This window comes from Peromyscus leucopus, chromosome 13, assembly GCF_004664715.2.
Source record: "Peromyscus leucopus breed LL Stock chromosome 13, UCI_PerLeu_2.1, whole genome shotgun sequence".
NCBI lineage: Eukaryota > Metazoa > Chordata > Mammalia > Rodentia > Cricetidae > Peromyscus > Peromyscus leucopus.
In genome coordinates this window covers 54,076,084-54,093,425 of record NC_051074.1, presented here as the reverse complement: position 1 = coordinate 54,093,425, position 17,342 = coordinate 54,076,084, and the positions used below count along the sequence as shown (strand labels likewise).

Here is a 17,342-nt window from a genome sequence, read left to right as displayed (position 1 = left end):
ACCTCCTTTGTCTCACAGCCCAAAACAGTATCTCTAGACTTCCCCTTTAACAATTAACTCAGAACAAAAGGGCTTTCACATACCAGGTGCATCAAGATGCAGACTTGCCCCACCTAAGCAGAAAGCCGCCGAGTCAGAGAATTTTGGATTATATGTGTATTTAAACTGGACTGGAGAGAGAGGAGGGGGATGAAGATGGAAGGAACTTAGAACAAGGAGAGGAGAGGAGAGGAAGAGACAGAGAGGAGTTAAGAATGAGAACAGAATTGAAGCTGTGTAGAAAGATTTTGACTTAGAAGAATAAAATGAATGGACTAAAGAGTTTCATGTATGTAGATTTATTCAAGAACCCTTCAGATTAATTAATTGGCCGCTGGTAGCATCTCTTCTGGAACTCTGGGAAAAGATTCTAGAGGGGCTGGACCCCAATAGTCTTTGATACAAAGCATGCATTTTATGTGCATTAGTACATTTTTTCTTATATATGAATTAGCACTTCAAAATATCCTAGACCAAATAATAAGTATAATATCCAAATTGGTAATCCCAAGAACTCATTCACTTTTAATTTTTCAAGTTGCTTGAGTTCTCTAAAATAGCTTATATATTCCAGGATGTCATTATGGATCTTTAGTTAAAAGCCTTCTTACTCAGCTAAACCACCTTCTTAGAAAGGCACCAGTAGATGTTTATTCAAAGTTGGTTTTATTTCATGGATTAGCAAGACAAAGTAATTCCGGAAACAGGAATAGAAACCCTATATAAATTAGTAAGCTCTCAACTATTACAGGATGCCAAGTTTAAATAAGTCACAGAAAAATGTCACCTTTTTATGGAAACGTTTTATTTATTTAAAAGGAAACATCATGAGTATACCTGCCTCACTCTTTCAAAGCAATGCAAGTACATGCCCAGGATCTGAGTAAGGAGCACACTACGCAATGAACCATCTTTAAAACACTGAGGCACAGTGCTCATGAAAAGCAGAAATGTACGATCCAATTACTCAACATAATATATAAGAGTAAGCACATCCAATTCAATGGTCATGAAAAAATAGAGGATTAATCAAAATATTTTGTTTAAAAATATGAAATTCAAGTTATATGGAAATTGTATACATAAAACATAGTGTATAATCATAAGGACTCTTCAATGGTCACTTCTAAGAACAAATTAACTTGAGTTAAAAAGTTAAACTTATTTAACTTCTCTTTTTCAAAGCACTTCAACACTTCACTATTCAAATTAAAACTTGAACCATCCCCAAACCCATTCTACAGCTCTCACCACAGGTACCCCTTGTGGCGTCTGAAGACACATCTGCTAACGGATCTAGGTGAAGAGCCAACCTAGGGAAGAAGATGGCCGGTCAAGTGTGTCCAAGGCCGTCTTGAACTATATTCTTTCCCTTGCCCCGACATCTGTTGTCTTTGGAGAATAAGCAACTGTGAGCAGCTTGTGGACACATCCCCTCGGAGACTCTCCTGGCCACCATACAGTGTGGCCAGCACTGGTCCCCCTCTCCATCTACAGGAACTCATCTGCCAGGCCTCACTCCTACCCTTGGACCACAGGAGTAACAGTACAAAAGGGTCTAATATCACTGCAAAAAGGGGGACGTCTCTAGTGATTAACCATTTAAACAAAGCTTAAAATTAAAAACTAGAAACCAACCTGCACACAGACAACCTTAGAAAAACACTAAGTGGTATCACAAGCACCAGGTCTTCTCCTCCACTCCCACATCATGGAATTCACTTTTCCTGTAATCATCCTAAACATCCACACGAGTTTTCCCTTCTGCCAACAAGAACAGAGCTCACTTGTTGAAATCAGCGCACTGGAAGCTGCGGGACAGACAGGCAGTTTCCAGTCCACTTTATCCATCAGGCTGGTCTTCCCTGGACTCAGTCCGCATACCGGAAGCGATGGAAGCCTCTGCAGAAGGCTGCTGGGGGAAGCCAGCCTGGCTCCCTGCTGAGGGGGTGGGCAGGGAAGGCCCCACACACAGTGGAGTCCTCCTCAGCTTGATCACGCGGTGGGGCAGAGACTTCTTCTCAGAGAGGAGCACCTTGGCTGGCGGGGGCTGTGTGGCTTGGTTCTCAGCACTCTGGGCATGAGGGGAAGTGGGAGCATGCCCAGACGTCCCCGTAGCCACAGAGCACGGGGCTGCCTTGCCATAGCTGCCTCTTTGAGACCGGTTTGCTGTGGCCTGAGAGGAGATCTGGGCAGCATTGACAGGTGACACTCTCACAGAAGCAGAGTTCTTGACTTTAATTTGGGTGCTTGTGGAAGGACCCAAAAACCTGACTGGCTTAGGACCAGTCTTACAGTTCACACTTTCATCCTCTTCCCTGGGGGTCAGCAGCCGCCTGCAAACACAGAAGCATCCTGTTTCAGCACTTACTCTGTCTCCAAAGTTCACACTCAGGCTTAACAAAAAGGCAGGAAGTATAGACAGCATTATAGACAGCAACCCACCTCATCTCTCATCCCTACCAAGGTCAACTGTGACGTGACATGTTTGCTAAAGATGGTTTCAATGGCTTCACAATCACACACAATTCAACCAGTCAGAGTCTGGAGTGCTGGTTAAGAACTGGACTACATATCACCTGTTCCCAAGAGCTCTACTGTGATCCACACAAGAATCAAGACTATTCAGTGCTTTTTCCCCAAGAACTGCAGAATTGACAAGCTCACTAACAAGAAAAGGGGGCTCACAGCCACATAAATGCTAGTCTCCAAGCTGAGCTTTAAGATCCCTGCTGGCACAGGAAGGGCTGGAGGCCTCAGGAAAGGCGCCTGTGCCAGCTGCTACAGCTGTATGTGCCAGTCACCCTGTCCTGACCCAGAGAGTCTGCATGCCATGAGAAACATTCGGGGTCTTGCTAGAACAGTCAAGTCCATTTAAAGGTAAGTATTTTGGAATTTGAACAGTACTGAACAAATTACTCAAAGTCTTGAACTGAGTTGACCACATTCATTATAAACAAGGAAAACACTGCCAAACTTGACCTTAAAACGGTGACAGTCCTGCCTGTTCTGCCCTGGTTTTCCACCGCATACCTGTCCTAAGACACTTCTGGACACACGGGGAGCAGGAGCCTTCCAGTGCACTTCCCCTCCGCAGTATCCCAGGGGTGGGGTGGGGCAGCTAGAAGCGACTGCAGCGCGGTGAACACTGTCCTTGGAAACAGAGTCCTAGCCTAGTTCTATGAACATTTCCATACATAGCAAAGAATGCTAATACAATGTACTCCACTTTACAACGCTACTGAACATAATTATATATCACTTTCATTATCTTCTCTAGACATCCACAATGATGCTTCCTAAAATCCCAGAGAAAAGAGCACTGACAAAGAGGGAGGTCACCATCAGCCATTCCTGTCTGCCTTGTTTCCTGTCTATGTAACTAGACTCTGTATCGAGGTCTCTCCACCTTGGTACACTCGCCGCGTCAGTACAAGGATTCTTTGTTTGGGGGAAGCTGCCAGTAGGGGATGTGCAGTATCCCTGGCCTCTACCTACAAGACACCAGTAGCATCCACCTTCCTACAGAGCACACCCAAAAAACTCCAAACACTGCTAAATATTTCAGGGAGGGAAGAGTACACAAAAATCCTTCCCAGTTGAGAACGACCGCTCTAGGCTCAGCATTTGCTGTTGGTTGAATGACAGAATGATAATGCAATTAGTGTCCTTTAAAAAAATAAAACGTTGCAAAGAGATGATTACTAAAAACTGCATCAAACTCTCTTCATTTCTTTGAACAATCCAGAGGGCAAAAGTAGGAAAGCAAGTCTGAAATTCAGAACAAGTGATCAGGAAACAAGACCACCTGGTGCTGTGGATAAAACCGAGACATTAAAATAGAAATGCAATTTTATATGCACTTAAGAGACAGCTGAAGAAACAGCCATTGAGTGAGTTTAATGCTAACAAAATATCACCAAATAAAATGCTATTTGTGGAAACAGAAAAGAAAAGGGGAAAAAAGGAAAGAATTCAGAAGCCATAGGAAATGTCAAGAACTAAGCCTGTGAGGACTTTTGACCACTGCCAAGAAAGTCTGGGATTTGGGGAATGTCTACCACAGTATTCCCAGTGTCCACCACCTTCCTACAGTCACCTTCTCCTAACAGGAACATACCTCACATCCACAACCAGACCTTCTCAACATTTTGGTAACTTTTTAATTTATTGAGATTATTATTTCGATGATAATGTAGTATATTCAGGTAGGTGATTAATAAGCGTAGTAAAGTCAAGAGTTATTATTCATTTCCCCTTCATGATGACGACAAAAATATCAATCACAGATTTGAAAACAAAATAGAATCACACATGACCTCTTTCGGATGGGGGCCATATGACGCAGGCTTCCATGTAAAGGCCGCTCTTCCAGAGTCCAACACTCTATGAGCTCATGGGGCACACGCCAGTAGCTTACACCTTGAAGATAAAAAGATAATTAAGAGAGCCCCTGGGAAACATTGTGTCATCTAAGACTGCCCGGAAGCTGTCTGTAGCTTGTTCCTCTCAGGTGATGGATGGAGGTGTGCACAACACTAACAGGAAGTTCTTGCCAGTGGCTCCCGGACAGTAGAGTGGTACAGCTCATGAGCTGGGTCCAAGAAGAGCTGGCTGCAAACCAGGGCTCTATGATTGCTCACGTGACTGCATGTATGCTGGTTGAGACACAGGCTCTGACCCGGCGTCTGAATCCCACTTTGTCACTCACTAATGTGAACTTGGGAAAGCTATGTTCTCATCCGAAGTTTCCTTTCCTCGGTGAAATGCTAATTATCCCAGTACGTACCCTGCATGGCTGCTGGATCATTAAATAAGTTAATAAACGTGAAATGCTTAGAACAGGATAAGCACTCTGAAAACCTCCGGGGCTTTACCAACAGTCGCAGTGTAGGTTAAAGGTGCAAAGGATGTATGCGATGCTGGTTCCACTGCTCTGTCTGCTGCACTGGGCGACTGTGGCCACCAAACTGCATCTATTTGTAAAAGACCTTGCAAACCACTGCCACCAGACCCGGCTCAGTAGTTAACAGCACTTGCTGCTCTTGAAGGGGACGGCAGCAAGTTCACAGGACCCATGTCAGGTGGCTCACAAGTGCCTGGAACTCAGCTCAGGTGGAATCTGACAACCCTTTTTGGTCTCTACAGATACATGCACACATGTGGGAACACACACAAATAAAAAATAAAACAAACCTTTAAACAAGAATAATCTCAGCTAATAAATTAAGCCAAGATTTTAGCTGAGTTCATTCTATTTTTTAAATTTGACTCGAAGTTTAAAAATGTATTCTTATGGGCCTCAAAGGTATATACTAAGTAAAAAAAAGTCAGATGTAAAAAGGACACATATTTTATGATCCCATTTATATGAAACGTCCAGGACAGGTAAATCCACTTTGACAGAAAGCAGACTGGGGTTGGGAGGGGCTGCGAGAGAGCGTGGAGTATTGGGGTTCCCTCTGAGATGACGAAATGTTTTGGAACTAGACAGCTGGTGGTTGCTGAACAGGTTATATGCAGCAAATACCACTGATACATATACATTGTAAACCAGTTCTTTCCACATCACGTGACTTCACTCAAAAACACATAAAAATTATACACACAAAAAATAGCTAAAGAATAATCTTCAATACAAAATTGCTTTATTTTTTACATTAATAACTCTCAAGTCCTCAGAATGAGATCAGTGTCTTTTTCAAGCATTAAAGTTCTGGTAAACATGACTACCTTAGTAAACTGGGCATATAAAATTTTATATAAACAGATCTATCTAATACTCAAGAACTCAAGGACCCTCATTAAGGCCAACACTAGAAATACTTGACTACTATTCCCAAAACTATATTTTCTGCTACAAAAGTATTCCTAAACCTGGACCATTAAGTTAGCCTCGATTTTCAAGTCAAATTTATGATAAAATTTACATAAAATAAAATTCATTTTTTTGTTTGTTTGTTTGTTTTTTGTTTTTTGAGACAGGGTTTCTCTGTGTAGCTTTGCATCTTTCCTGGAACTCACTCGGTAGCTCAGGCTGGCCTCGAACTCACAGAGATTTACCTGGCTCTGCCTCCCAAATGCTGGGATTAAAGGCGTGTGCCACCACCGCCCCACAAAATTCATTTTTTTAAGGGACACAGTTCAGTGAATTTCATCTGTCATGCCTACAAGTTTCCTTATACCACTTCCGAGTCGGTGCTTCCCCTTCTGGTGCTAGTTTTGACTTCTCCAGAATGTCACAGAAACGGGCCACAGAACAGTCACACTTGTGCCTGGTGTCTTCAATGCGCTCTATCAAGATTTGTCCCCACTGATTATAAAAACATGGTGCCCGTGTGTGTCACTGCTGAGTAGTAGTCTCTTGTGGGATGTGTCCCTGCAACTAGTTTAAGCAACTTATTTTAACGCTGGTGTTCTGAGATAGCTTACTGCTACACAGTCCAGTAGGCTAGTCTCGAGCTGGCAATCCTGCCTTTGCCTCCCAGTGCTGGGACCACAGGCTGGAGTTACCATTCTCAACTCTAACCTTTTCTTTCCTACCTGTAAATGATTCACATTCATTCCTGGGAAATCTAGACAGAAAATCAAGGGCTGGGGACACAGCTCAGTTGGTAGAGTGCTTGCCTTATGACCATGAAGCCCTTAGGTTAGATCCCCAGAACCAAGCCCCACACAGAAAATCACAATCACTCCAATCCGAAACCCAGAATGATAATTCAGGATGCATCCGTACATTTTCAACTCGATACTTTTAGTTGTTTGTTTTCAAACAGAGTCTAGCTATCTAAACCAGGTTGCTCTAAAACTCACTATATAGCCCAGGCTAGCCTTGAACTCAGTGAGCCTCCTGCCTCAGCCTCCTTAGCGCTGAGCACACAGGAGTGAGCCGCATGTCTGATCAATTCCAGTCTTTGTTCATTTGTTCTCCTTTTTTATAAACATTTATTTTATTTCGTGCAGACATGGACATGGCAGGGTCTACCCTGGGGGTCAGAGGGCAAGTCACAGGAGTCAGTTCTGTCCTTCCACCATGATGGCTTCCAGGAATTAAACTGGGGTCATCCGGCTTGGTGAAAAGCACCTTTACCTGCTAAGCCACGTCACCAGCCTCCTCTGCTTACATCTTATGCTCAGGTTAGAAGCACACTTCTTAGAGCCCTGCCAGCTATTCCGCAGGTCTAAACAAACTCCTACTGCACTAAGTAAGCACAAGGAGAACCACACTTGACGTCACTGAGTTATAAACAGACAACAGTATCTAGTAACTCATGCAAACTGCCTTGATGTCACCTTACGATGACAGACAGCTGGCACACTAAAAAGTGTGCTCCTGGGAGGGGGGCGGAAGAAGGGGGGAGGACGAAACAAGGGCTGTGGAGAAAGAGACACCACATTTACCCTTACTTTATGTTTGGGGATTGACTGCATGGTAAGGCAAGGCTATAATCCCAGCACTTGAGGGGCAGAGCAGGCTAGCCCCAAGTCCCAGGCTAGCTGCACTAGGCTATAAGGTACACTCCAGGCCAGCCTGAGCTACAGCAGAAGACCTTGTCTCAAAAAGAAAAAGAGAGAGAGAGAAGTACACGTGTGTCCGTGAAACAACAGACTTGTACCTTTTCCTTCCCAGGCATCAAAGGCGTCCATCATTTTCTTCAACTCAGCCACGGAGTAATAGCTCCAAATGTACTGAACGTTATTTCCCGCCTCTCTAGAAACATTGCAAAAATGTAATGAAAATCTACTATTTATGTATGAATGTGTCTATTTATAACCAGTTAACATATGCTCAATAAATACTTGATAATCAAGTTAAAAAATATCTAAGCACCAAGTTGTTCCTCTATGACCCTAACCTAAGCTTAGGTGTGCACTCATAAATCACATCATAGTCTAATATAAATTTGATCTCCTTTTCATGGTAGTATTTGTCAATTCCACAATATGAAAATACACTAATGTATTTTTAAAACATTTTTAAATTTTTATATATGTGGCTGGACATAGTGGCGCATGCCTTTACTCCCAGCACCCAGGAGGCAGAGGCAGGCAGATCTCTGTGTTCCAGGCCACCCAAGGCTATACAGTGAGGCCTTGTCTCAAAAACAAACAAACAAAAAGCCAACAAAACAAAACCAGCTAACTCTAATTACAAAAGATCCAACTTGGATGCCATTTTCCTGGTATCACGCCAGGTGCTTAGACATCGTATGCAGAAACACTGTTGCCTGGAAAGGATCCGGAAGCGACAGCAGTTCTTCCTCTGAAAGCGAGCTCATATGACTATGGACCAGTGACTAGTAAGTGAAATCGAGCTCATATGACTATGGACCAGTGACTAGTATGTGAAATCGAGCTCATATGACTATGGACCAGTGACTAGTAAGTGACCCACTTCACTTTCATAGAACATACAGAAGAAAGAAAATACGTTAAGTGACTTTATCGGTACAAATAATATTACAGGCCTAAAAGAAGACAACAACTTGTAAGGATTTAACATGTCCAAGTCATAGAAGCCTAACCCTGAAAGGGACAGACACAAGGCACAGTCTGGCCCTGGGTCACTATGTGGGCCTGGTTACTCTAGGCTAGCGCTTTGCCCACACTGGGACATTAGGCATATGGCTTTTCTTCCTTTTCACTCTATAAAGGCCTGTCATAGGACTTGAGGCTCAAGACACTGAGAACCACTGTTCTCAATCCTGCAAAAGGCCAGGACCAAAGTCTCCGTGCAAGGGTTTAATGCTCGCCTGCTCCAGAAGCAGCCACCCCACAGCTCTGAGGGCTCTGTGCCCCGAGCCAGGCCCACAGCCTCTTGTCACGCACAGTAGCTCACACAGTAACAATTCTTAAAATGGTGAAAAGACACCAAGACTTGGTTTTGTTCTTTTTCACATTCGTATCTGAGCATACCTTTTGAAAATGCTTTTACTGTGAATTCTTCCTCCCAGCTGCTTGTCAATGGCATCTGTCCCATCAGTTTTTGTAGCATAGACACCAATAATTCTGCTCTCACAGCTGGCACCAGATGTGTTAAGATAGTGGAGAACCCAAACTGTTGGTTTATTGCAGACTAAGCCGTATGAATCACAGAAGTCTGTTAAAGCCTAAAGCAAATACATACATATATATATATATAAAACTTAGATTTAATTATGGAACAAAAGATAAATGTGCTATATTAGTTTCATGTAAAGCTAAATTTTGAGCTGGCCATAAAGAGAAATAAAAAGATCATAAATTTTAACTTAGTCTATAAACATAAATCATAAATGAATTAATTAAGGGAGGTTTTTTTTTTCCTTTGTAACAACAACAAAAAATCTCAGTAACTTTTCATTTAGAGAGAATACTTTCCAGGCAGAATTTCTCTCTGAGCTCCTCTTTCAGCTTGCCATCACCACTTCTAATTTTACAATCTTCATTCAATCACTGAAAGTCAGATCTTCGCCTTCCTCACTGGACTATTTTCTCAAACGTCTCACTTGACCTCCATTTTTCTTCCTATTAGCTGGCCCCACCGCTGGTCCTAATTTTCAACTCCAAATTCCAACTTCGGGTTAATCAAATGAACTCGTTCTTCTACACCGCGAGGCCGCTATGGCGAGGCCCAGCAGTGTCTGAACTCCTCTGGCATCTACACGCTGAAGTCATTCATTCACTTGCACGGTAAGCACCCGCTCTCTCCTGGGTACTCTTAGGTCCTGGAGTGAAGAAGAGGGATACTCCAAAACCTCGGAGTTCATAGCGAACGCAGAGCCAGGCACAACTGAGCTATCAGCACTGTGCATACTAAGTCCAGCTGTGACAGCAGCAGGAACACAGACATATACAGGACACGCGTCTTCATCTGCTGTGTCTACTGCCAGATCCTTAGTGTCTGGGAGAGCGGGGGCCATGAAGATGACGCCTACCGCTTACCTACTCAGTAAGGAGGCCAGGGTCCCCTCGTGGCTTGCACTTTCATTTAACACTGCTAAACTACTCCTCTGTTGATCTTATGTGTGCACCTCTAAGAATTCCGAATTACACTACAAACTCTTCTAGGGCAAGAACTGGACTCCTTTACAATGCCATACGTGCCGCAACATTTGAAATAAATCGGTTTTGGCTGTTGGAATAAATGCATGTATACTTTATCCTTTTTTTAATACAAATCAGGAGCCAAAGACTAGAGTTGGGACTCTAAGTTCAGACAAGGCTTTTTTAGTCCTATTCTGCAGTTTGGTAAGTTGCATTATCAAGACTCTCACTTGGCAATTAAATGTATGAAACATCAACAGCAGAATCCATACACCCCAAAAAAATTCCTGACGGGGGTTTTGTGCTGCACTCCTAATAACCAACCATCCATCAGTTTGCTTCCTGAACTGACACCAAAATCTACAGCTCAAATCAGCTCCTATCAATTTTCAGGAGCAACAACTGACAACAGAAATAATGTTGTTATATAAGTGCTAAGTAGCAACAAATACAACCCCCATTAAGAGGACATAGATAACAAAGCCTTTCAAGTCCTGTGAAGATCTTTAAAATGTGATATAAAATAAAAATGTCCTTTTATAAAGATTTGCTGATCTCAAAGTGAACTCAGCATGTCTTAAGACAGACTGCTACACTCACTAAGTCAGGTAAGAGTTTATTTTTAGCAGAACAATTCTTTTAAAAACAAAAACTTGTTTTTGTAAATAAAATAATACTATCACACCCTCATTAATGATAGTATTTCTCTAGTTTAAGAACTTCAGAAACCAAGTGTAGTGGTATAAACCTATAATCACAGCACTCAGGAAGCAGAGGCAGATGGATCTGTTATGAGTTCAAGGCCAGCCTGATCGACAAAGCCAGTTTCTGGCCAGCCAGGACTACATAGTGAGACTCTGTCTCAAAATAACAACTTCAGAAGAACAAAAGTGTTACATCTTCAGCGAGGTACATAAACTTAATAAATCTTTTTTCCTAGAATTAATGTTGGCCTTTGAACATGAGTAGGGGTAATTAAGAAACATGTTAAAAAATGATTACAAACTGTCTCATGCTTGATATATGTGACATCACAAATTATGTAAAAAACATACTGCTTTGTGCATAATAAATATGTATTTTAAAACTTGAGAAAATGCCAAGACCTTTTTAAGTTCTATATTTGACCTTAAAGAATATGTCTCCATTTCATTGGCCAAGTGGTCGGACAAGCTGTACGGATATGGGATGCCAAAATAATCGGCCTCTTCCTGCAAGGCGGCTCGAGTCTGCTCGTCCGAGGGAATGTGAACTTCTCCATGGAGATAATCCAAGATGTATTTAAATAAATGTCCATCGCGGTCAATAATACACGCCCCTGGAAAACAGTTCCAAGACAATGGTGCAGGTTGTCAGTTTGGGTTCTCTGCTCCTGACTGGCCCACAACCTGAACTAGCAATTTTCCGACCGTGCACAAACGGTCAGCTCACACAAACGCACATGGCTGGACCAAGCCTGGGGGCGACACTGACTCTACAGTGGCTGTCCTGCGGCTGTGAGGGTAGCTGCTTCCCCAGGGAAACACTTTCTCTTCCTTGAAGAACACTGAGAGCAGCTGGCATAGAGTCAGCCTCAGCAGCATCGCCCAGAATGTCACATGGAAGTAACAACTTTCCAAACACAGTCATCCCCATAATAAGATCACAGTTGGCCTTTATAAGACCTCACTTCTTCGTCAACATTCAAGAGTGGCACCACTGACTTCAGAAACTGCTGTTCTCTATGTACTTAGTGACTCTCCATACAGTCCTAATGAGCTCAGTAATTAATAGGCTAATACAGTACATTCTAACGCAATTAAGAAAATCAAAAGGAATTGAAAAGAGACCCCCCACTTGAATGAATATTCACATTCATGCTCTAGACTGTAGACATTTACCGGATTCGTCTGTTTTAAGAGGGAAGCGGCCACTAAACATGGACGCCAGCATGGAGTCCTTAAAGCGGCAGAGGGACTCACGGCGGGCGGTGTAGATGCAGCCGCCCACGTTCAGCCGAAGGATATCGAGCAGCTCCTCTGCTTTGTGGCCTGCCATCACCTCCCTGGATTCCTAAAGTTTTGCCTGAAGCTTTCAGAAACGTTGAAACAATCGCAGTCCCAGACTTCTGTGAAAACAAAGGATAAATATCACTGACCTTGCTGAAAAAAGAAATGGATAAGATAAATATATTTTAATATTGTTTAAATAGGTTCTATTTCCTGTGATATGAAAGATATCTGCAATCTGCTAAGTTGGGGAAATTTGTGTCTGAGGGATTATAAATATCCAGGAATTATAAGTCACAGTTGATAACTGTTTAAAGAATAATACAAGGCGGTGCATAGTCAGGCGCATGTAAAGCAAAGGCAAGACATGCTTGTTAACAAGTCTGAAGGAACCATCTAGACTGAAGAGATCAGTGTGTAACACAGAGAGCCACAGAGCTTTATCAATTACAATCTCTGGGTTTGGGGGTAAATCACTTATTTTCATTTTCTTGTTTCCTGATCTATAAAATGGAGGCAGCGATGGTCCAAAGATCTCCAGAGACTTAAGGTAACACATAAAAAGCACCTGGCACAGACTAAATATACAGCAAATGACAAATTATATATGATGATACAAAATTTTCTGTAAGGTATACACTGAGAAACTTGAGACAAACTTTGGAGATTAAGGAGACAGAATAGAAACTACTGATAACTGTAATCCTTAAATCGTGGTTAATTATATAATTAAGTAACATATCATTTATTAACTGGGATCAGAATTTTATTTATACTGAGAGCTAGAGGGATGGCCCACGGTCGAGAGCACGTGGCTATTCTTGCAGAAGACCTAGGTTCAATTCCCACCACCATATGGTTCACAACTGTCTGTAACTCCAGTTCCAAGTGATCTGATACCCTCTTCTGGTCTCTGTGGTCACTGAGTGCACATGGCCCACAGACAGATATAGATGCCAGAAAAATACCCACATACACAAAAATAAACAAAATGTCCAAAAACGAATTCTATTTATACAGGTAGCCAGACTGCTCTGCATCTACAGATGATGGCCTGTCAGCCATCCAGCTCTTTCATTTAAAAATGGCCAAAGCTTTTGGGAAGTTTTTTTTCAAAGTTTCTTTATCCATTCTGAAGACTGTTAACAAATGACTATGGTTCTTTATGAAACCTGAAATGGGCTGAAAGCACATACTCCCGCCACTGAGAACCTCAAATATCTAAATTTTCAGAGCAAGTCTTAAAATGGCTGCCAAACTCAACTATATCCATACCAATTCAGTTTTACTAACTGATCAACTAAAATCCTTCCCCAGAGGCACCAACTTCACCAAATGCCAATAAAATGGGAGGAGACCATTAGAATCCGAGGAAAGCCAACAAACAAACAAAACATTAGGAATCCAGCAAGGTTCAGTCTTCCAAAACCACTTACTGATGTGACTTCTTACTGCCTCAGTCCTGGAGTAGCACTCCATTCAATCATGAGGCATGGGACGGCGCGGGTTCACTGTCCACAGTTACCCGGCCCCTAGAATTCTATTTGTCATGTTTCTAGATAAGCCTCGTTTCGTGCGAGATCTTTCTGTGCAGAGTTAGAATCCTCGCACAAACTCTTATACAGATTTTTACCCCAGGTGCTTACTCTCCAATTCTTTATTTTTCCCCCATAAGCTCAAGATAAGCAAGGGCAGTGTCATTCTCGACAATTTCGATTTACTGAATGCTTACTGTGTGTGTGTACCAGACACTGTGAAGAGAACTAGACAGACATTACCTAATTCACGGGAGAACTTTATCAGACAAGAATTACCGTCCCTACTGACAGATGAGAATACTGGAGCAAAAAATAAAATAAAATAAAATCACTGGTGTGTGCGGTGTCCACACAAACTTGCCTGTTCGTAAGCCGCGGAGCCAGTCCTAACCCAGGGGCAGCCAGGTGAACCTGAGCAGCGACCAGCTTCAGGTTCTCATGGATGCACCCAACAGACCCATCCCCTTTAACAGTCCCACCTCCCTGGCTCCTGATATATGTAGGCCCTTCGCTATCAGCTGCCATCTGGGGATCGATCGACCGCAGCACGAGGGCCGGCCAGCCCCGAGGAGGGCACTGCTCGGATGCACCCCCTGAGGGAGGCCTCGTGTCCTGTGAAGGCAGGGTTCCCTCACGACCATCTGCAACCAAACCGTCGAGGATGTCGGCTGCTGCAAAGGCAGGCGGACTCCCCGGCCTCGGCAGGGTCTGATTCAGAAAGTCTGGGGGAGGCGCGAGGGCGGGGTGGGGGTGGGGGAATCGGCGAGCCGACTCCACTTTTTGAGAAACACAGTTCGAGAGGGGCTCACGCCCCTCCGCCTCCAACCGGACCAAACCCGGGCCCGGGCGGCGGCCGGGGATCACCAGGCCCCGCCGGGGTCCTTTCCTGGGCCGGCGGACCCGCCTTGCACGCCGAGGCGCCCGTGTGTGTCATCATCGGAGCGGCCGGGCCTCCCTCGGGACGCCCCTAAGGCTTCGGGGCCCCGCCACCCACCCGGCGCCCGGTTCCTCCACACCGGCGGGCGGGCGGAGCGGCGACCGCCTACTGACCTGCGGCCGCCCGGCCCTCGGCGCAGCCGCCCGACGCCGCGGGGCCGGACGCGGAAGTAAAGCCGTCGCCCACTCGGATGCTCGGCGACTGGTGGAGCGGAGCGACCCCGCGGCGCCCCCGTGCGGTCCCGACGCGCAGTGCGCCCGAGAAGGGAGGGAGGCAGGGAGGGAGGCCACGCCCCCGGGCACGCCACGCCCCCGGACGGCGGTGGCCACGCCCCCAAGAACCATCCCCCGCCCCGCGAGCCTGGGCCCCGCCTCGGTTCTCCTCTCCCGGGAAAAAAAAGGATGTCTTTCTTCCAGCCCAGGGGAAAAGCTGCTCCATTCGTAAATATAGAACTTGGGTACATCCATTTGCATAGTTTGTGGCGTACAAAGCTTTTCCACACGGTGTTTTTTAGTCTGTGACCACTGTAAAAGGTGGGTAGTTCGTTTCTAGAAATATTTTTTTTTATTAGATCTTCGGAGATTTCATCCATCAGAATAAGATGGAAGTTTTATTCTTCTCACAGGAAGGAAAACTGAGGAGGGGGAACAACCATTCCTTCAACATTCTTGCACACCCGGCACAGTGTTAAGTCCCTTGCAGAACTATTTAATTTCTTCCTAATAAACCCCACAAAAAGTCTTTTCACCTTCCAACCGCATGGAAGGTGCAAGGAACAGGGTATTTCGAGATGAGTGACAAGACAGTCCTGTTTGCCAGGCTGTCCACCAAGTCCGGACTGAGACCGTCAAGTCCTCTTTCTCAGGTCTTAGGAAGGAAGCCAATGAGAAGTAAGACTGTTGTCCTTCAGCCATGCAGCAGACTGGGAGACAGGGAAGGTTTGGACAAGGTGCTGCGATTCCTCACAGGGGAGGGACCAGACACTGAGGATCACCAGTTTACATTCTAGTACTTTTCATCACTATGACCAGAACACCTGGCAGAAATAATGGTGTGGGGGGGGGCACACTTGGGGATTTTGGCTCAGAGTTTCAAAGGTGTCAGTTCATCATGGCAGGGACCATGTGGCAGGGCAGAACAGTTCACATCATGGGAAAACAAAGGTTGCCCTGCTGGCTTTCTTTTTACTCTTTTATTCTACCAGGGGTCCCAACCCATGGAACAACGCCACCACATTCAAAGTGAGTCTTTTCCTAACTCTCCTCTCTTGATGGGTCCACATAGATACATGCATAGATTTGCATTACCAATCATGTCAGAAAAAAATTCTCAAGTATTTTAAGCATTTTAAGCATAGCTGATAAACTCTGCTAATGCGGCTTGAAAGCAGACATAGACAATGGAAAAATGAATGAGTATTATTGCAGCCCAGCTTTATATAGAAAGTGAATTAGAATTTTGTATTGCAAGGGTCATGAAATTTTTCTTCAAAATGTGCACGTTTTCTGTAACACTAAAATATGTAGTATCTATTCTTGGGTCATGGGCTATAGAAAATCAAAATGGCTGCCTATGGGCCATACATAATTTGCCTTCTTTTTTTTTTTTTTTAAGTGGGAGAAACAGACACTGATCAAAATAGTTACAGGGAGTGATAGCTACCTCGGAGCGGAATCAGGGCAGTGCTGGGTTGAAATGAAAACCTGAACGGAGATTCCCTTACTGACAAGGGGAACTTTAAGCTGAGAGCTAAAAATGAGAATGAGTTCACTTTCTGAAAAGACTCAGTCATAATATCTCAGGCAAGAGAGAGATGAAGTGGAAAGTCATCGGGGCACAGCAGAACTTGGAAATTTGTAGAAAGAAAGGAAGCTAATATATCTGAAGCTGGGTCAGCATTGGGACACAGGGCAATGTGGGAGAGACAAAAATTAAAGAGTTAGTTAGAAGTATGATTTTTTTTCTTTTTTTGAAAGAAGGTTTTGCTATGTAGAGCAGGCCTGGAGTTCATTATCCTTCTGCTGAGTGGTGGGATTACAGGCATGCACAACAGAATGCATCGTAGAAGTCACAATTTAAACATCTGTGGCCAGAGTAAGAGTTTATATCTTAGTTTGAGCACAATAGGACACCATTAACAAGGCTTAAACAGAAAAGTAACATTGTGTGCATGTGTGCAGTGTGGGGGGGTGAGGGGGGTGTACTGAAATGAGAATACACTGGAAAGGTATGAAATCGAAGCAGTCAACTGTTGTGATAATCTAGAGAAGTAATCGCTTCTCCCGGACTTGTGTGGCTAAAGAGAAAAGTGGACGGCTTCATGCATTTAATTTACTTAGGAAAAAGAAATGACATGAAATCTGCTAATGAATCAACCATGATGTTTTAGTTCAGGACCGCTGAGCAAGCATCAGGCAACAGGATCAGATTAGGTGTGCAAGGGACTTACTGAGGAGACACCTGGGAGGGAATAAGAGGGAGGCATCTGAGAGAAACTGAGAGAGAGCAAACTGGCTGCAAGTGTGGTCCCTGAGGAGGCAGGAAAGGAAAGGCAGCACTGTGGTGCGGTTCTAAGAAAGCTTCAAGCTGGACATGGTGGCTCCCATGTGTAAACACAGACCTGGGGAGGCTGAGATAAAAAGGGCTATTGTAAGTATGATAAGTCATCCTTAGCCTTCAAGCTAGAAGAGCCCCAAGTCTCCCAGAATGAGTCTGCCTTAGTGTCCGCGCTACATTCATCTGCCGTCAGGGGGCAGTCTGGAGGAAGTACTGCAGCACTGAGCACAGGGATGGATTTCAGAGCACAGCATCTGG

At 44.2% G+C, this 17,342-nt stretch overlaps 1 protein-coding gene across 2 annotated transcripts; it reads right to left on the bottom strand.

Moving 5' to 3' along the window:
* Positions 1-688: 688 nt before the first annotated feature.
* Positions 689-14,746, bottom strand: Kctd18 (potassium channel tetramerization domain containing 18). 2 transcript variants are annotated; one of them, XM_028885979.2, is made up of 7 exons: positions 14,642-14,746; positions 11,946-12,172; positions 11,172-11,383; positions 8,956-9,149; positions 7,656-7,750; positions 4,359-4,461; positions 689-2,375 (listed from the first exon to the last, which is right to left on the bottom strand). In XM_028885979.2, the coding sequence occupies exons 2-7, from the start codon at positions 12,100-12,102 to the stop codon at positions 1,883-1,885; spliced, it is 1,254 nt and encodes a 417-aa protein (XP_028741812.1). In that variant the 5' UTR covers positions 12,103-12,172; positions 14,642-14,746; the 3' UTR covers positions 689-1,882. The 2 variants fall into 2 exon arrangements, with proteins under 2 accessions (XP_028741812.1, XP_037066295.1); XM_037210400.1 differs by having other exon boundaries at positions 14,586-14,744.
* Between the last annotated feature and the right edge of the window lie 2,596 nt (positions 14,747-17,342).